The 20,720-nt window shown below is 39.1% G+C and overlaps 2 protein-coding genes across 3 annotated transcripts in view; one reads left to right on the top strand and one right to left on the bottom strand.

The window, feature by feature from the left end:
* Nucleotides 1-3,420, bottom strand: part of DMGDH (dimethylglycine dehydrogenase) — a 40,886-nt gene extending 37,466 nt beyond the window's left edge. The window contains exons 1-2 of one of the 2 annotated variants that reach the window (XM_048291970.1): nucleotides 3,247-3,420; nucleotides 1,220-1,385 (exon numbers count right to left, since the gene is read on the bottom strand). In XM_048291970.1, coding sequence (XP_048147927.1) covers nucleotides 1,220-1,385; nucleotides 3,247-3,347 — 267 coding nt within the window. In that variant the 5' untranslated portion in view covers nucleotides 3,348-3,420. Of the gene's footprint in view, nucleotides 1-1,219; nucleotides 1,386-2,717; nucleotides 2,798-3,246 lie in introns of those variants that run through there. The other variant, XM_048291971.1, reaches the window with a different exon arrangement.
* A 285-nt stretch (nucleotides 3,421-3,705) lies between these two features.
* LOC125320037 (betaine--homocysteine S-methyltransferase 1) lies at nucleotides 3,706-19,706 on the top strand. Its single transcript, XM_048291972.1, has 8 exons — nucleotides 3,706-3,812; nucleotides 7,421-7,553; nucleotides 11,400-11,518; nucleotides 12,675-12,866; nucleotides 13,463-13,610; nucleotides 14,492-14,674; nucleotides 18,308-18,536; nucleotides 19,022-19,706. Exons 1-8 carry the CDS (start codon nucleotides 3,774-3,776, stop codon nucleotides 19,194-19,196), a joined length of 1,218 nt encoding a protein of 405 aa, XP_048147929.1. The 5' UTR covers nucleotides 3,706-3,773; the 3' UTR covers nucleotides 19,197-19,706.
* The last annotated feature ends 1,014 nt before the right edge of the window (nucleotides 19,707-20,720 follow it).

Raw genomic sequence — 20,720 nt, 5'->3', positions numbered from 1 at the left:
TGCAGGCATTTTCTCTGCTGAGTTCCAGGTCCCTCCTTACCTTTGAAACTGAGTCTCACTCAGGGCTCCAATGCTGCACTCACTAAGTGTGAGCAAAAGTACTGAAGGCAGGGTTGACACTATTATGAGCAGTAAGTTAGGGTGAGCAAGTGTAACAACAAGAACAAAGGAAACGTTCAGTAACAACACCCCATTCGTGATTCTGGTTCCTTACTCAACTAGGGGATTTTTTATTGTTTTTTACAAAGATATTGTTTTGTGTATGCATTTAAATAGAATTCAGTCTGTGCCTCACTCCTGTACTTACGTCAAAGTACTCTTTGAGTATTTCGTAGTTATGATTCAATACAAGATGCCTGACACTTTGCGTGGTGTTGCTCTGTTTGCTGGACTGTTGTATGACTGTCTAAAAGATACGCAATTACTGAATGTTGTTTCTTCTTACTACATACAGCATGTTCTCTTTTGCTTTGTTTATTAAAAAGCAAGTAAAATGAAGTATATGATTTATACACTGCAGGCAGTGATTTTTTTTTAATTTCATTTTTTACTATTGTTCCTTCAAAAAGCCCCCAACACATAAAACATCTACACTAAGATGAAGCATTTCAGACTTCAGACTTCCTCCTCTGGGAGAAGTATGAGCATACAAATAAAATATAATACATCTGAGTCATCCTCCTTAATTTGTCCCTGAAAGGTAGAGTATTGCATAAATATTCTATTGTATTAACAGAGTAGATCAAGAGACATCAAACTGCTGGGTTTCTGCTCTTTTGTGTCGCTATACACATGGATAACAACCTCCCAATTTCAGTTAAGAATAGCTGGAAATGAATGGAAAAAGCATCTATTATTGTATTATTGTAGCAAGCTTTATTTATTTTTGTTACATTATCTACTCCAGATATAGATTGAGAAAATACATAATTACATAAATGCATATTGTGCACCACTATGACCATGTGCTTAGCATTATTAAAGGAGGTGCTGCTACCCTGACATTATTACATGCATGCCTTTTTAGTTCTTTTCCTTAGAATGCTGATATATTCAGGCTTAAGAAACTCACAGTGTACATTTGTTACCTTTGTCCCTCCAAGATTTTATGTAATGCCAGCAGGAAAGAAAGCTGGGGAATAAAAAAGTACTGAAATTTCCACCACCATTATATACACAAACTGCTGTTAATTTGAGAGATGAACAAAACATTTCTTACTGCATGCCAGGTAGATCCAGCAGTGAGCTCAGATTTTTCTAGCAGAACAACATCCTTCAAGCCAGCTTTAGCCAAGTGATAGGCTAGACTCACACCAACACAACCACCTCCGATGATCACTGTGTCTGCTCTGTCTTTCCCTAAGGAAGGAGATGAGGTTTCTTTACTGAAAAAGAAATAAAATAATATTACAGACAGTTACAAAAAGGCAATTGCACTTTTCCCCATCTCTTTTGTTTATTGCTTCAACCATAATACAAGTGGGTTTCTGCTTGGGAGTTTACACACCTGGCTTAAAACCTAACCTGTTCACTCATACCCACTTTTAAAGTATATGCTCTTTGAGGGTCAAATAGGTAAACAATAGTAATAAAAAAAAGAAAACAGCAACAGAACAAGTTTGCTTCCACTTGCAACTTTAAATATTATTTATCCAATATACCTTTATACGTAGATCCTATTTCTCAAAAAGAAGCTGATGCCTAAAATGACAGTGTCAAAACCTGACTTTTCCGAAGTGCTGTGTAGTATGTGCAACAAAAAGTCTTTAAAAAAGTCTATTCAGTAAGGCTTCTTAATAAATTTCTAAAACCAATGTTAGTAGACTGCACCAGTGTACATATTCACGAAGAATTAAGCTTGGTACTTACTTTCATGTTCTGTTTATTTTGACATGTTCACAGATTCACAGAATATTCTGAGTTAGAAGGTACCCACAATGATCATTGAGTCCAACTTTTAACTGAATGGCCCATGCAGAGATTGAATTAACAACCTTGGTGTTACTTGCACCATGGTCTAAACAACTAAGCCAATCCCAGAGCTGACATGTCCTACTTTGCTTAACACAAAACATTATAGAAACACGTTTTTGTCAATGGCTCACACCTGCTACGCCACGCTGTACTCTCATAACTACTTAAGGCCAGCATAAACCAGAACTGCTGCCATAGGCAGCCCTATTCTCCTTCAAGTCAGCTGATCCTCCTCTCTACTGCTTCATCCACAGAGAGCAGCAAGCTACATGTGGAAATTTATCAAAAATTTTTAAAAAGTAATTTTTTTTATGTGATACAAGGTAGGACATACTATTACAGTAGCAGTACTGACTACCGTGAAACCACAGTATCTTTCCCTTCACGACAGTTAATCAATGCTCAATTTATCTCTCCTCTCCTTGTACATTTTCAACTTTTCTGGCAACAGACTTTCTAATGTATAACTAGTCTTCTACCTCTTCCACTCGGAAATAAAAGCTACTAGTTTTATGTCTCATGAATGGAGATCTTATGACATTTTAAATGCAATTGCAGGAGGAATATGCACCATACTTATATACTAGGTGGTGACAAATAAAAAGTAAAATAAATGGGAGCACAGGACACCACAGGTTTTCTGTCTTTAGTACATCACATACTTGCACGCGTTCTTTTTTCTGATTACTTATTAATTTTTGAAGTTAACAGTAAGCTGTTTAACAGCCAGGTGTAACACTTACTCCAGCTCCTCTACTGAATTTTGAGGCACGTGGTAATCAAGGTCAAGCATAAGGACTTTCCTCATTCTTCTTTTTGCTGTGGATTTGATATCTCCTCACCTGCCTTTCAGGCTTTTTCAAACCCTTGCCCAGGAGCCTGGCAAGAATCCGGGGTGCACTACACAGTTCACCCAGATGTTGATGCCAGTTAAAACCGGTCATTATTTGCTCATCGGTACGGCCCAGGAAACAACAGAAGGGACCTCTCTACATCAGGTCAGCAGTGCGCCCCGGGCTAGTTCTGGCTTTGGCGTAGCAATGCACGGAGCAGGGAGGCACCTGCTGGCCACAGGTGGTCCGTCCGGCCGATGGTGGACCGCCGCAGGCCGGGAGCCGGAGCTGGCTCCCCTCACCATCGCCTTTTCTGCGCATCCCCGACAGCAGCAGCCCGGGGGCCGCGCCTTCGGGCGGCGCGGAGCCACGCGCGGAGGGCTGCTACCGCGACCAGCCCCTCTGCCCGCGTCCTCCGCCCGGCCCGGCCCGCACTCACCGCCCCTGGGCGCCGAGGGGCCGCTGGGCAGCCGCACCGAGGGTCCCGGGCCGGCGCGGGGGCCGCAGCCGCCGCAGGGCTCCCCGCAGCACCGCGCTCATCCTACACACGCAGCAGGGATGGAGAGCGCTAGCTCCGCGCCGCTCTCCGCAGCGTCCCGTCCCGTCCCGTCCCGTCCCGTCCCGTCCCGTCCCGTGCCTGCGCCGCCGAGCCCGGCCCTCCCGGAGGAGGGCGCCGGACCGCCCCTTGGCGCAGGGGGCAGCCGGGGGGGCAGCCCGGGGGGCAACCGGCCGCCTCCGTACCTCGAGCCGGGCGGGGGCGGCGGCAGGGCGCGGGGCACACCCGCCGAGCCGATGCGCCCCGCGGGGTCAGGGACCGGGCCGGGCGGGGGTGCCGCCCGCAGCGCTGCCCACAGCGTCCCGCCTCCTCCTCGGGCTATAAACGTGCAGCCGGAGAGCCCGTCGAGCTGAGCTTCGCGTCGACCCGTCGGGGCATAGCCGGGCAGCCAGCGTCCTTGGGCGAGGAAGATGCTGCCGATCAGGAAGACCGCGAAACAGGGCAAAAGGGTAAATCTCCCGTCTCCCTCCCTCGCGCAGACCCGGCCGCTGCTCCCCGTGGGCACCGGAGCGGTGCCTCCGCCGCGGTCCCCCCCGCCGTCCGCCACAGGCGGGCGCTGCCTCGGCGGGACAGGGCAGTGCGGGGGAGCAGCCCCGCGCCGGGAGCCTGGCACAGGGCAGAGCTCCCGGTCACCTCTCCCGCCTCCGCGGGATCTTGTCCGCGGGCTCTCCAGGGGAGCTGCTGCTTGACTGGCACGACCCGCGACCGCGCCGGTTAACCTCCTACTAAGGTACTCGGTATCTCTGCAGGTAAGGTGACCTTGTGAAAACTTAAAATAAAGCCATAAAAATAATTTTACCTGTTCAGCATCGAGACGGTAAAGATATTTGGGTATATGAGATAGATAAATTAGATTGATCTTAACGCAGTCCCAGCCCAGAGAATCTTTGTTTCTCTGAACACAGAGTGGAGTCACTGGAGTATAAAACCATTTAGCTTAATATTATGCAATACTCAAATTAAGCAGGACTTGCAACACACTGCAAACTAAAATCTTAAATATTTTAAGGATAAGCTGTTATTGGATAAGATTTCTGTCTCCAGCATCCTGACCACTCTATTTAAAAGATCCAGATTGCTCACCCCTTGATTAATATGACTGGATGCAACGGTGTTTATAATATCAACCCAGACTCCAGTGTATGTATGGCCACTGTTCCCCCATTTAGTTAAAGAAATAAGCCAGTATAAAAAGTTATCCAAGCACCAGCCATTCAGGCCATTAAGGCAAAGCTATGAGCAATATCTAAGTTGTACTCTCTGACATACATCAGAACTGGTACCCTGCTCTACTGCTTGAGAAGGTCAGCAGAATCACATATTCTGTCTTTTGTTTAAAGGACACTATTGCCATTAATAGGGCACATCTTGCTCAGAATGGGTTTTACTCATTTTTATGTGTAGTGTATAAGTCTAGAGCAAAAGAGCAGGAAGATATGGGAAGAAGTCTATGAGCTCTTCCTGGGTCTTCCAGGTAGATTTGTTAGAAAGGAAAAAGGTGAGGGGTATTTGTTCTGCTTTACATATTTTGACACATACCACCTAATTTCAACACCTCGCAGAAGAAAACTGTCTTAAATTCCCCCTACAAACAGTGGACTTCTCTTGGGGGTTTGAGATCTGAATGCTTGTTTCGAGATTTGCTTTCTCTCCACTGATGAAAAGGTAGGTTACAGGTGGATCAAGCAGGCTTTTCAGTTACACAGTACAGTTACACTCCTAAAGATGGTAGTAGGAATATCTTCATATAGGCATTTGCACTCATGCTCTCTATATATAGGTGTATGTACTATGTGGTGCAACTTCATTCATAGTAGCAAATGTAAAGCAGCGAAATGACGGCTCAAAAAAGCATTGGATAGCTTTTTACACATACTGTTTCTTGTAATTTAATACCAGATTTGTCTCCTACCAGATCACCTGACAGTACAATTTTGATCTGGATTAGACATGAGCACACGGGTGTAGGTCTCTGAATAAAACAGTGTTGATGCTGAACTTCACTTAGCTGTATGCTGGTTTAATCGGTGGTATTTTGCAAAGTAAATAAAGTAAAAATGTATGAAGAGAAGATGTCAGACCTATAATAAAGTTTGCAAAAAAGTTATTTCCATTTGAATCCAGCATAAACTGACAAACTAAGTTTTTATTAAGTATTTTGTGCTTTGTATTTATCTCTCCTGCCATTAGATACCCTGATGCTAGGCTTAATATATCACAATATATTCAGGTGGCATGGTCTATTCAAACATGGCTTATGTTACTTCTGTGTGTCAAAAGTGAAGATTATACCAAAATGTACTTCAAAAAACCCCAGAACTGTGAAGAAAAACTGCTGGTAAACCCTAGAAGTGACTTGTTAAAAGAAAGTTCTGTTGTAGTACATTTAAATACCTACATAGTACAAAAATAAATATAATACCTATATATTATGTCAATTTTGTCTATTACTTAATGTCCAGTTTACAAGCAACAGCTGAGGCTGCCTGTATGTTAAAGATTTTTTTTTCCTCTGCATGCCTGTTCTCTGCATATTAAATTTCTGGAGCAGGCTTCGCCTACAAAAGATTCTTTGGCAGACAGAGGAAGCAGGGACTCAGCCAGTGAGCTTTTCTCTGGTGCCATTTGAGGCATTCTGTTACAAATGAAAGTTCATTTATTGCAAGCACAGTCTTTACAAAATCTCCTGACATTTACACTAAAATTGTTTCTCTCTGATTCTGTGGAAACAAAGATAAAAACTCGCACACTTTGTTAAAGTTAATTGGGTCAATATTTTGGCAAGTCCATAGTGTGCAAAGGAATCTGATGCAGAGATTTGCAGGCCAACACTTGGCAAAGCTCTGCCCAGCAGCATGGTACAGACAAGTCCTGCCATTTTGCTGCAATGTCACTGCCTCAGCCAAAGTAGGTGATGCTCTCAGCCAGGCTTTGCAGCCTCCAAGGAGCCTCACATTGCTGTGCTTGGTACTGAAACTGGCACAGCTGGCACAGTGCTCCTTACTGTTGGAAAGGCATACTCTCATTCTGCCTAATGGATGGTGCTCAGATGTCATAAGCTTTTGTCTTTGCTGGATATATGGCGTGAGATAATTGTATTAATGAATAGGAAATTATCAAGAAAGATAATTAGTAAAGTTTGAAGGGTAATTGTTAAAAAAACCTTCCACTCAGCATGAAAATCACCCTCAACTCTATGTCCATAAGGCTTTTCTTTTTCCTACTCCCTCAAATTTCTTCTATTGAAATGCCAATGCCATCAAGAAAACTATGGATGGAAAGTTCAGTCTTACCTTTGATTAATTCTTATCCCGTACCCACACTTTCCTTGCATTAATGCGGAGTTCAAGGCAGAAGCACAGTTAATCACAGGGTGCTGTAAGGTTTCTAACTTAGCACTCTAAAACACTTCAGGGCTGTACAGAACGAACAAGATTTTCTTTCTTTTGTAAATCTGGGTAAGCAAACCCAGGCCTGTGAAAAGACTGTCAGAAAATTCAAGTCAGCTTTCTGAGATGCCTTTTGTTTAGTAGGAAACTGTTGCATGCTTAGTTTTCTGTGATGCCTGTTGTGCCATCTGGTGTCACAAGCTGCTTGTGCTATGGTAAGGTTCTGTCAAGGTGGCATTGGAAGCTAAAGTGTAGATGAGCTACTAAACAGATCAGTGGTACTAGTGTTTCATTTTAAGAAGTTCCCCATGTATTTTACAGGAGAATTTAAGATGGCATTTTATTTTTATAGGAATGGAACTGGACCATTGACTTAAAGTTCTGGGAACAATATCTCTGGAATACAACATAATTGACTAATGAGAAGTCTTACACATAATATATATGTACATATTAAAGCCTTATGCTGCAAAAGAGCACACCTACCATTCTTTAAATAGAATTTCAAGAAGGAAGTTTATTACTTTTTATTATTGTGGCAAAAGTATTTCTGCTAGCTCACAGATATTTATGTCTGCCTTGCAAATACAGAAAATGGCAACAAAGACAAAGGAAGGCCACCAAACTGAAGAACTGTAATCATTAACCTACCCTCCTGCTTTCTCCAGGGTATTCTAGAACGCTTGGATGCTGGAGAAATTGTGATTGGAGATGGGGGATTTGTCTTTGCTCTTGAAAAGAGGGGATATGTAAAAGCTGGGCCTTGGACTCCTGAAGCAACTGTAGAACACCCAGAAGCAGGTCAGTTCTACTGGGAAATGATACTCCTGTAGTGAATGTAAACATGGTTGGCTAAATAATAAATATATAGGAACTTGCAGTAGGTTTTTAAATACAAATGTCTCTTGACACTGTAGCATTATATTAAGAACAGCCTAAAACCTGCTCATCTTACCCCTTGGACTTGCACTAACACTGGCCAAAAGAAGTTGGCTGGGTAAGAATATGAATAGTGCAAACATCTAGTGATACCTCTTCAGAATGCTCTCTCAGTTTTCAATAACTTGCATCCCAGGGACTTTTTGATGCAGTTGTGGTTATATTTGTGTTTAATAACATTCAGTGGTTTCTCTGTTATGGATTTGTTTAGTCTGTCCTTGAGCTGATCATTTAAAGCTTGTCATTTAAAATATCTCATGAAAAAGAATTCTGCAGTTAAGTATCTGTTTTGTTCTAGTAATTAATTTATCTTTATAAACAAAATTAGATTTTTTATTAATTCTTTCAGAGAAATGGCAGTTTTTAATAAACATCATAATGGGAGTATTAAATGTTTCTGGCTCCACTGTAAAATGGGGAATTATAAACCTGATAGGAATCTGAAAATTGCAGCAAACATTTAACGGAGTAACTCTCTTAAAGTGGACAGAGAAAAAATGACCAACCATTCTATGCCTTCCAGTGTAGATTATAGTGTTTAGCATAAATAGTGCAGAAGCAGATGGTATTATCCATTTATGTATGCTTCATTACAAGAAAGCATTTGCCCTAGTAATATGATGTGCAGTTAATCCCACAAGCCAATTCAGAATATCCTGGGGGAAAAAATTTCTTTGTTCTAAGTGTTTGCCATTCCAAATTAGTCTTTTTCTTCTATACAGGAGAAGAAGGAAGAGGAGGGAAAGGAGAGCTATCTTAGTTCTCTCTGTTACCTCATTTTGTATACTTTACCTATTTCTTCAGCCTAATCCTTCTTAGCCTTCAAATGTCACTTTTGTGTCACTTAGCATCCCTAATGTAGGGTTATAGGCAGCTTTAGATAATGCAGAGCTCCAGCAAAGGTTTAAGGTTTGATGACCTAATTTGTTGACTCATCTCCCAAAGAGACATTCCATCATCTCTCTATTTCTTTCCATGTCTACCTTTGTCTGCCCCTGCATGTTCCATCTTACAACTCATAGCACTTGTCCCATGCTCTTTATTTCCCCTTTGCTTGTTATTTTTTTCACCTCAAAAGCCCTTGACATTCTGCACGTCTCTTATAGGCTATTTATAAATACACCCTTCAGGGTAAATGCGTTCATTTCTTTTTGTGCAGTGGGGCTGTTTTCCCTCCATTACTGCTTTTTGCTCCTGCTTGCTCAAGGGTCATGTTACTTTGAAAGCAGATGTAAAAGAACACAAGGAGCAACTGGCTGAGGCAGCGGGTATAAAAACCATACAACTACCACAGCTTCTTGTCTTTATAAGGAGAGGAAAAGGAAGGAAGTTCTGAGAAGGCAGCAAGTACTAAAAGAAAAAAAAATGAGTTTGAGGCCATTAACTGTATTACCAAAGAGAAGATTTGCCAGACTAATAATTTTAGAAATTAGGAGATCTAAATTTTCTTTCTGAGACAGATCAGATATTGCTCTGTATTGCTCTGTAGTAAGCCATATGCATGGGCGCTTATTGCCCCTATCTCCTCACAGCTTATGTCTGTGTCTTTTATGAAATGTCCAACTCATGATGGATTTAATTGAAAAATTGGTGTTATACACCTGTCTCCTAAAATGCATCAAATTATTAATAATGTTTTAGCCTCATATGTGAGTGTTATCCCCACTTCTCAAATGCTGAAGGAAAACACAGTTTCATTAACATGCTGGAAGTCACACAAGTAAATTACAGAGTGGTTTGGGGTTTTGATAGTGCATAGTGCTGTGAGTTTGATAAAAGCAACAATGTATTCTACTGGTAAAACCTATTTGCCTGAGGTTGAATGAGATTCAGGCTGATACAACACTGTTGTTTCCCTCAAAGGCTAACCCATGTCTCCTATTCAAATACTTGGTATTTTGGGGTGTGAAGTTCCTTAATCATACGTGTTAGATTGTATTTCATTTTCCTACTTATATCACCATCCCTGTTCACACAAATCCCAGGCATTTTTCTAGGAATGGTCTACTATCCAAATGTCGTAGAGCATTTGTGAAAATATTTGTAGATCTTCTTTTCCTTTTCTTATTTCCTGACCAGTTTTCATTAATGCTTCCTCATTCAGGAGGATAAAAATTGCAGAACATTAGAAACATAGAGACAGCCCTTTTATTTGGGATCAGTAGCCTGTTGCTATGATGTAGGTAAAAGAATACTCCCTGCACTACAAATTTTTGTGAAAATGAAATTTGATCCCAGGAGTTCAGGCAGATTCCATGGTCTTTTTGAACCATAGCTCTACTATAATCTATGTTCCTGGAAAGATTTTTGTGCCTGCTGGGCAAAGAAGCACTGTGTTAAATCACCTGTGTAGTAAGAAGAGAAGCATTGTGCAGTTACCCACAACTGCAAGTAGAAATTAAATACTGTACCAGTAGAGAAAAGCAAGAGACACTACATTGATCCTTCACTGAAAGCAGACATCTTGCATGTATGCAGGTTGATTCTAGCAACACAAAATGCTGCTTGAGCTTCTCTAGTGTAGAAAGCTGTGTTGCAGCATAAGGGAGTACTTTTATTGTCATGACAAACTTGCACATTTTCTTAGTGACACAAAGTGTGTCTGTGGACAAATGAGTTTTGATAAACTAGGATTTCAGGAAAACTTTTATAAACTTCTGCCACAGAAAGTGCTGTGTTATTGTGTGTTTAGGTAATAAGTGTCTTGTGTACAGTACTTAGGGAATAAATTATTCCTGTATTTGCTATAAGCTGCTGAGCATTTCACTCTGTTTTACATGACCAGTAGCATTCCAGAAATTATTGTAATTATTATTCTGTGGGTATATAATAAAATCAATTGACAGTTCCTATTCTGTTCCTGCTGTGGTGATTGCAGTGCACTGCTTACAGCCAGAAAGGCACAACTACCATTACAGAGCCCTTTCCCAAAGCCCTAATGTAAGAAATTTGTCTATTAAAAGTAATGGTAGCCTTTCCTTTAAAAAGAGTGTTGTCTATGAAGTAAAATCATCATGTGCAGACATACAGAAAGAATTAACTCCCTGATGTGAGTCACTTTTCGGGAGCAACAAATCTTCTAATTAAGGGTGTATTTAGCAAAATAGAGCTTTGGTTTTGGCTGACTAGGCTCTTTTAAAGTTTTGTCAGGGGAGAAAACTCAAAAATGCAAAATAGAGGAGGCAATGAAACACTGTATTCTTCCATATAAGTATCATCTTGTCCCTAAATTTATTGCCATGATACTGTCTTGTTTTCTTCTTCATAGTATAGAAGCTAAGAAAAGGCAGCTTTTTCATTTGAAGAACCTTTTGTCTGGTGTTCCTTGCTATGCTTTCATGTTCTTTTGTTAGATGTTTGCTATCCCTTCCTAAATCGCTGTAAAATCTCTATAAAGGTCTATATCAGGGAGATCTGAAGGACTGCAGAAAATAGAGGATAGGCAAGGTGGCAGGCAAAAATTAATCTGTAGATAAACTAAATGGAAATCTTCAGTCATTCTTAGCAGAGAAGAACTAAGGAGAAAAATTTCTACCTAATGTTTTGAGAGTGAGAAGAAAGAAATTCTATGCAGACTGGGGTGCTGCTTCTAATTTCTCATAATGGGTTTTCTAGTAAACACATTGCCACTTATTTTACAGTAACATTTCATCAATAAACATTGGATTTTAGGATAACACAGTAATAACTTTGTATCTTAATTTGCAGTTCGTCAGCTTCACCGGGAATTCCTCAGAGCTGGAGCCAATGTTCTGCAGACCTTCACCTTTTATGCCAGTGAGGACAAGCTAGAGAACAGGGGAAATTATGTAGCTGAGAAAATAAGTGTGAGTAAAACAGTTTTGATGGAGATACAAAATAAGTTGATTAATTTCAAAAGGTTTGGCAGAAACATTATCGCGTTTGTCATAAGAGTTTTGGCTATTTTGAGGACCAGAGAATGAGACGATGCAATTACAGAGTTTGGAATAGCAAGAAAGGCAAGGTGATGTGACAAAAAAACCCAAACCAAAACAAAAATCAAAGACAAAATGGGGCAAGGATGAAGAGAGGAAAGAGAATGACCACATAGTATTTTTTCTATATTTTTATCTGAGGAGATGGGTTTACCGGAGTTTTGATACAAAGATTATAGGGAGTACTACATGCACAGAGAGCAAGTAGTGAAAAAACAGAAGTGCTTTAACTTCCAGAGATATGACTCAGCTGCAAAAATGGTGAAGAATCCTAGAGAATAATGAGTGGCTAATGAGAACAAAATGTTTCTTAGAGCCATATATTCATTGAGTAGCAACTAAAAGAATTGGAGCTACACACTGTAGTCAATATTCCCCTTCCCTCATGTGAAGGTAATCTGTTACATCAACAGAAGTACAATGTTGGTGTTTTGTTACCCCCTACACAAAGGAATTTTCGGATGCTGGGCGTGTTTACTAGATGTAGGCCTAAGGTCCGGTGGAATTCCTGGCCAAACATTTTTATATAGTTCCTTTGAGACTAGATGGTTTGGCATTGAGTGGTTTTTCTGGTCTTTATCAGTACACTAAAATACATTTTAAAAAAATATTGTAATTCCCATATATTTTGTTTTCCATCCACAATTTTCAGAATGAAAGTATATGCTTAGGTGTAAATAACTCATTTTCTAAGAGGCAAAGGAAATTCCACTTCACACCAAATACTTGCTTTTTATAGGCTATTTGTGTAAGATCTATTAAAGGTAATGTATTTTGTAGTATTTGATAATATGATAACTTAGAGGAGGCAAGAAATTAGTTTCCTTCCTGTTTTTTACTGTTTGAAAGAAACATATCTTCCTAATCAATATTACTTTAAAATCCATTTAATTTTAATTAAATTTAATTTAAATTGTAAAAAAATACAAAAACCATTCTGACTTTTGACTATTTTTGTCCTTATAGTGCTCTGAAATTACATGCATACCTCTGTAAGATAAAACTAACAGAATCTATATTCACACAGTGCCAAAAAGTTAATGAAGCTGCTTGTGACATTGCAAGAGAAGTGGCTAATGAAGGTGATGCTTTAGTGGCTGGAGGAGTCAGTCAAACACCATCTTACTTAAGCTGCAAGGATAAAACAGAGGTTAAAGCAGCCCTTCGACAGCAACTGGATGTCTTTATGAAGAAGAACGTGGACTTTCTAATTGCAGAGGTAAATTTGTAAAAATAAGCGCATGCCTTCAACTGGCACACTGTTAACTTTGAAGATGTCTATTTAGGGTCTATAACTACATGTTGCTACCTCCTTTAAAATTTTCTGCTGTGCTTGTATCCCAATGGTATCAGATATTTTTCTAGATGTACACCAACATCTACAGGTACTCTAGAATAGGACTTTGAAACTTCAATTTCTACCTCAGTCAAGTAAAATTCTGTGCTGATACAAAGAAGAAATGTAAATCGGATCTTGACTAATCCCTATTTCTTCCCATATGTGGAAAGCAACCTAAGATGACTTCTCTAGTTGACAATAGTTCTTCAGTTAATCCTTGATTAACCTCCGGTATGGGCATTCTTATTCTGAAACAAAAGTATCATTATTTTTAATTTATTTTTATTCACTTTAGAAATCCTTTTTAAATTGTGTGGCCAGTAAACTCAATTGAATTATGTTAGTATAAAGAAAAGAATATGTTAGTATTCAGAAAAGAATAAAATTATTGTATTGATGGTGGATTTGGGGTCTGGATTTATATTTTTATATTTCGTTGCTGAGAAACAAAATAGCCTAGTTTTAATTTCTTCCAGTATTTTGAACATGTTGAAGAGGCTGTCTGGGCAGTTGAAGTTCTAAAAGAATCTGGAAAGCCAGTTGCAGCTACGATGTGCATTGGTCCAGAAGGAGACATGCATGGAGTGTCCCCTGGACAATGTGCTGTCCAGCTGGTAAAGGCTGGTAAGAATCTGCTTTAATGTGTCCTTTAAAAGTATGGAACAAAGTAAAGTCCTTAATCATTGAAATAAATAGATGTATATCTCAAGGAGGTAGCTTCCCAGTCATATCTGATGAGTTTTAACTCTGTAGAAAAGTTTTTATATGTACTTTACTAGTAAAAATTATGTGGAAATATAGCTATGAGATCCTTGATAACCAGTATGCAATGGGTGGGAGCAATAGCCAGACACAACTGATACTGAGTACAGCAAAATCCTAAACCTACTCAAATTTCATTACAGACCTGTCCCCAAATTCTAGAATCACAAGCACAAAGCCACCTTTGATTCTCTGCTTATGTTTTTCTGAAGTGTTTTTGCACACAGTTCAAGCTCAGGATGAGAGAATTAAGAGGGTGAAAAAATTAATAATTTTGCCTATAAAAGGCTATTTTCTACAGGACAAGGGGAAGGGCAGAAGAAATTAATCAAGGGCATGATGAGTGAAGGTACACGGGTTTACGTATCTATTCCGAACTTCTCTTTTCCTTTTTGAGTTACAGTTGAAATCCAAAGGTAGAACTTGTGTTAAGAACCTGCTACTTATTTGCGTGTGTGACTATACATAATCAGACTTCACTGATTAAACACTGGTAAGAAAAAACATCGGTAAGAGGGTAGAAGATGTGATTCATCATTAGGAAGGTAAAGAAGGGTGCAGCTGAGATGTAAATGGAATGATCAGCCTCAGGAGGTTGTGTGTGCCTGGCTCTAGCACAGCTGCCTTGTTTTCATAACACTGATGTAAAGATGGACAGCACTGCTTCTAGAGTGCTGTTGCTAAGTACTTTCATCTCCCACTTCCTGGGGAGCTGTGACTTGAAGTTACTTTCCTCCTCCTAGGTGCTTCTATAGTTGGAGTCAACTGCCATTTTGATCCAGAAACTTCTCTTGAAACTGTGAGGCTGATGAAAGAGGGCTTGCAGGCTGCTAAACTGAAAGCCCACCTGATGTCCCAGCCACTTGCTTTCCATACACCTGATTGTGGAAAGCAGGGCTTTATTGATCTTCCGGAATTTCCCTTTGGTAAGACAAGAGTATCTTTTTTGTTGGTGGTGGTTGGTTGGTTTTGTTTTATTGATTGTTCCTGGCTTTTTTTTTCCCCCAGATTATAGTACAGCTGGAACTGCAAGGTGTCCTTTTATTCAGTATGATGAGTCCTAGTTATCCTGTCTGGCATTTTCCAGACAGGTTAAAATATAATATTGGAGTAAAGATCATCCACATAGTGAGAATACTTCGGTAGTATCAGAGCATGTGACTCAATGTGTAATTATGATGAAAAGACTTAAAATGCCACAACCTAAATTTATTTTTAAAATGTTCTTTCTCATGCTATAGAACCTTGTTCAGGACAGCTGTAAACAGTCCAAAGAACAGCAGCAAAAGTACTAAAAAAACACCATTATTCTGGGTTGTGACATCTATCCCACAAGGCCTATGCTTACCCATGTAAGGATTTAATGTACAATGCAGTACAATGGATATAGGAACATTATTACTGCACTCATAGTAGTTCAGTATTGTAAGTGTGGCTGTCTAATGTACATGAGATTAGAGAGAAAGCAGAAAGGGGACTTTAACATTGCTAACAAATTAGCAGTTTGGAGAATAAGTCTATCACATGTATGCTCAGGGGAAACTCTACAAAAACTGAAAGATTCAGCCATTTAATATGTATATAAGGCTTCTCTATTTAGTGCTTATTTTCACGTGAGAGGTAAAGGATCCCTTTAACATAAGGGCAAAATCAGCTTAAACATTTTAAGGCTGATTAGAAAATTCTTTCATTTTCAGATATCATACACCCTTCTTTTCAAGATCAGAATAAATGGTATTAAAACATTCACAATTTGAATTTGCAGCAAAAAAATTGTGAAGTATATGTGATTTTCAGGAAGCTTGTTGTTTTCCTTTAGATTGCTCTCTTTACATAAATGAAGGAAAGAGAATAAAGAATAAGCCTGAGGCATTCATTAAATGGTAATAAGACGTCTGAGTCCTGGAAATATCTGATGTTTAAAAATGTTAGGAACTCATTTATCCTATTCATTCCTTCATATAGCTCCTCTGATTGCAAGCAGAAAAAAAAGAAATCAAACAGATGCAGTAGGCAATCAAGTGAATGGAAGGATTCACTCTTTAGTTTGTTATGGTTCTTGGCTTGTGTGCTATAAGCAATCTGTATGACATCTCAGCATTCAGAATTGCCATGAATAATTAATTGGTGAAGTCTGGCTCTGTGAGTGTTTTCAAAACCCAGAAGCACCAATCGATTGCTTGACAGCAGATAGTCTATTTGGTAAATCATTGTTAAACTGACCAAATTACTCCATTTTCATGAAGGCAATAACAAAAGAGATATTTAGGTATCTGAAGAGTACATAAACTCTGTGTAGGGCAACAAGATCTAAGTTTTTGGGAAAGTGTTAGGTGTGTTGTATTGACAAACTCCAGCATCTAGATGGCAGAAGTATTTATTTTCCTATGTGTTCTCTTCTGTGTTATTGCAATTTCTCTGAAATGTCACCAGTTAAATAAGGACAATATTTTAGAAAGAAATGTCCTGGTCAGTGAGAGCATACTTAACTATCTCAAAAGCAGATATATCGAGGGGGCAAATCTAGGAGCAGGTTACAATTCTTCTCATCACAAACTGTTAACTTAGAGATATTTCATTCTGAATAAAGCCAAGAAAAAAGCCAAGTTGCACTGACAGACATGGAAAATAAAATGTTAGTTGGTTTTGGGAAGGTGTCTCTCCACTTCAGAGACAAGGATGTTGTGTGGGACAGTATCAAATGCTTTGCAGAAGTCCAGGAAGGTAGTAACAGCAGGTGATCTTCCCTTCTCCACCAATGCTGTAACCCCCTCATAGGAGGCCGCCAAATTTTTAGGCACGATTTGCCCTCAGTAACGCCATGTTGGCTGCTACCAATCACATCCTTATTTTCTGTGTGCCTTAGCACAGTTTCCAGGGGATTTGATCCATGGTTTTTCTGGGCATTTTAAGACTGACTGGTCTGTATTTCTCTGGCTTTTCCTTTTTTGCCTTTTTTAGAGTATGGGTTATGCTTTCCCTTCTCCAGTCACTGGGAACTTCACCGGACTTTCACAAGTTTTCAAATATGATGGACAGGGGCTTAGCCACTTCGTCTGCCATCAGATGAATTCATTCATCAGGTCACATGATTGTGACAGGGAGATGGAGAAGACAGGGAAACAATCTATACTGTTCCCCTGAACAGAGTTGCTTGTACAGGTCTAAGTTGAGTGCACAATGATGCATTCTTACTGTTGATAATTTGCATAAATTTTGCATTAGCTTTTTAATGATATATGGAAGAAAAGGAAATAATGAATTTGTGCTTCTGGTGCTTTCTGTCGTATCTGCAGCACTGTACAAAAGCTTGTTTTTATTTGAACAGCTTTCTAAAACACTTAATCTAAGTTTTCCATGCAATATTAGTCCACCTACTTTTCCTTTGTCCTGTCTTTCCCTCTGACACCGATAATTATCTGTTTGAGAATATTTAATTGTCTTCTTCTGCTTTTTAATTTTTGATCCTGTTTCTTAACTACACAATGGACTTACAGTATATCTGCTTTGTATCAACTTCTTGCATGTTAGGCATTTTTGGGACAGAACATAGTAACATTCTTCAATCCTACTTCATCTTTGTGTTGCTGGAGCCTTACTACCTCAAACACAGCTGCTTTGCCCAGCAGAGTGTTCAGTGTACAGACATGATGCTGCACTTGCCTGATAATCATGCTGGTTCATGTCCTTCAGATGTGCATGTGCATTAAGAAGTGGGAAGATTTTTATTCTTTTATTTCTGTATTTTTATTTCTTAAAGTTTCTTCTTCAGTCCCTGTTCTTTTCTTTCCAGTTATGCCACTCTTGTGCCTCCAGCTCTTTGAGGTGTGCTTTTCTTTGCTGTTTACACTTCCTATTCCTTTTCTTCCACAAGTCTACTCTCTCTGCTCTTGTTACTCCATCACAATGCTCAACACAACCTGCAGCAGAGAGAAGGGTTCAAAATAGAGATTGCATTCTAACTTAACCTACACACAGAACTTTCCACAAGGAATGAGGTGGTTTGAGGCAGCAAGCTGCTCATGACTGGAATTATGACTAAGGGATGGACTAAGAAATAGCTAAAGATCCCAGCTGAAACAACTGGCTGCCAGTATCTGATCGTAGACAAAAAGTGTAATAAGCATTTCTGACGAATAATGAGCAGGATTATTCCTCTGCAGGTAGGCTGATACCTTCTCCTATCACAGATTAGTGTGTGGTAATCAGATTTCCCAGGTATTTATTGTTTATTAGGAAATACAGCCATAACATTGAAAGTATTCCAATTCTTCAGCTAAGAACTCTGGCAGAATGGAAAGCATGTGGTCAGCCTTAGAAGATACTAGGTGCTGTTTTGCAAAGCCAACAGTGCTAACCAGCACTGCAGAACCTGAAAGCTAGCCTTGTGAAAGTTTGAATCCCTGATCCTAGGTCAGTCAGTTCAAACATGTACATCTACGCCTACAACCACTTTTGCAAACAGTGTGCAAGTGTTTCAACAACATGATTTCTTACTAAAAAATGGATAAAAATGGAATGGACTGTGGTGGAAACTTAAGATACTAATGTCTTTGCAGGTCTGGAGCCAAGAATTGTAACCAGATGGGACATTCAGAAATATGCAAGAAAGGCCTATGACTTAGGAATTCGTTTCATTGGAGGCTGCTGTGGATTTGAGCCATATCATATTCGAGCGATAGCTGAGGAGTTGGCTCCTGAAAGGGGATTTTTGCCGGAAGCTTCTGAGAAACATGGTAGCTGGGGTGATAACCTGAGCATGCATACCAAACCCTGGGTCAGAGCAAGGTATGTATATCTGACCTGGAAACCAGCACACCTTTTGCAAAGGCTTACAATGCTCCACAGAGCACACTGGCTTAGCTGATGTGGGCATCTAAATATCACTGTAAACATTCTATGTTTACAATGATGTGGTTTATTTTTAATAATTTCAAAGAATTAAAGCTGACCTAGGAGCAGGGAAAAGGGTGAAGGAGAAGTAGAGGATCTGTGAATGTAATTCATGAAAATGAAAAGGAAAAACTGACAGAGTATTGTAAACCAGTTTGTGGCTGGCTTACAGTATTCCTTTCAAAGGTGGAAAGATACTTTTAAAGATACTTTTAAAGCATGTAGTATTTAATTGCATATTTTCATTCATACTTCTGTATCTATGTATAATGTCAATCTTTACAAGTTAGATGACCCTTTGCAATTGTTATTTAAGCCACATTTCCTTCAATATTTTGAGGTGCTTGAAAAAAACCCTGAATTTTTATTTCTTTATTTAGGGCAAGAAAAGAATACTGGGAGAATCTGAAGCCTGCTTCAGGCAGGCCATATTGTCCTTCCATGTCAAAGCCAGATGGCTGGGGAGTGACCAAAGGAGCCAAGGAGCTGATGCAACAGAAAGAAGCAACAACTGAACAACAGCTGAAGGAGCTTTTCCAGAAAAAGAAGTTCTAATCAATTGTGCAATTGTGTAAATCTTACAATGATTTATCTACTGACCATCTCATGCTTCAGAAAATCTGTGAAGATGAGTACTGTGTTGATTTATCAGTTAAAATGTAGTGAAAGAGACAAAATGCAGAAAGAATGTGATTACATAGTAAATATGTCTTACTTTGACAATAAAATCTTTCTCTAGACAAATAGTTTAAACAATACACAGTCAAAAGTAATTTTGAATTCTCATAATAATTGAGCTTCTGGTTAGCTAGGTGCCATTAATTGGATAGATAACAGAAATACTTGGAAAGTCATAATTGGCTCAACCCACCTGTGAAAAAAGAAAAAGCTATCTATAAATACAGTGTCAATGGACTTCAACTTCCAAGTCTGTTTTCAGTTTGGTATTACAGGAGCTTTCTCAGACATCCAGATTTATTGAGAACTAGTGCAGGAACACACAAGCCACCAATTATTTGTAGTCACTTTCTTGGTTTCAAGAGAATAAAAGTAAACTGAAAAATACATCTTGCAGTTGCAATCAAACCATAAGGAAAATGAGATCTTGCAGGAATGTCTTATATGCGGGGGGAAAGGTTCAGAGAACTTTTAGAAGAGAAAAATGGCAGGTAGATAACTCAGTTTTTGTCTTAAGGTACCATGTACAGAAGATTTACTCTTCTGGAGACTGAAAGGCTTAAGAAATTACTCTGCAATTAAAAAAAAAAGTCAAATAAATTAAAAATAATATAACGAAATATTATTGTATTATCTTCACACCTTAAATCATAAGACCTCAAAAAGAATTATTGTACCCCAGTAAAAAGCCAATTTTCAAATGATGCAGCTGATTTCTGGAAATCTCTTTTTAATTACTTGGTTATCTTAAAATAGCAAAAAACCAGGTTTCTAAGATATAACTCCTGTTTAAAAGAGTAGTACAACATGCCTTTTTTTTTTTTTTTAAGCTGATTGATTCACTCTACAATCTTAGCTTTAATAAATAAAAAACTCTGTTAGGAAATAGATCAATCCATTCAAGTTAAGAAAACCCATGGAATTTGTACACTGATTTGTTGAGAAGGGTTTTCATAGGAAAACACTATATTGGAACTTGTAAAGGACACATTTCCATCATTTATTTTTGTGAAATACTACACAACTTAGATTTCTCTCTAGAATGAATTTCCACCCATCCTACATTAAGTAAACTACCTTTATGAAAATCTCATTCTCACAGTTAATGTTGAAAGATTTAGTTTGACTACTTTTTATGTATACGCCTATTTCCTTATTTCTATCCATGTTGGTATTCTGCAGTTCAGGAAACAAATATGCAACACTTCAACGGGAAACTTCAGGTATCCTTTTCAGACTGTTATTGGCAGACAGGTATAAGCCTTCCTTCCCTAGGCTTATATCATATTAAAATACTTGCTAGCTAGAAATTTTGCCTGAAAGCCAAAAGTAGACAAATCAAGATAGTAGATATTTTAAAATGCAGATTATTTGGAAAGCATCCATGTAAGTGTGCTTCAT

The sequence above is a fragment of the Corvus hawaiiensis genome, chromosome Z (assembly GCF_020740725.1).
Source record: "Corvus hawaiiensis isolate bCorHaw1 chromosome Z, bCorHaw1.pri.cur, whole genome shotgun sequence".
In the NCBI taxonomy this organism is placed as follows: domain Eukaryota; kingdom Metazoa; phylum Chordata; class Aves; order Passeriformes; family Corvidae; genus Corvus; species Corvus hawaiiensis.
This window is presented reverse-complemented; position numbering and strand designations above follow the sequence as displayed.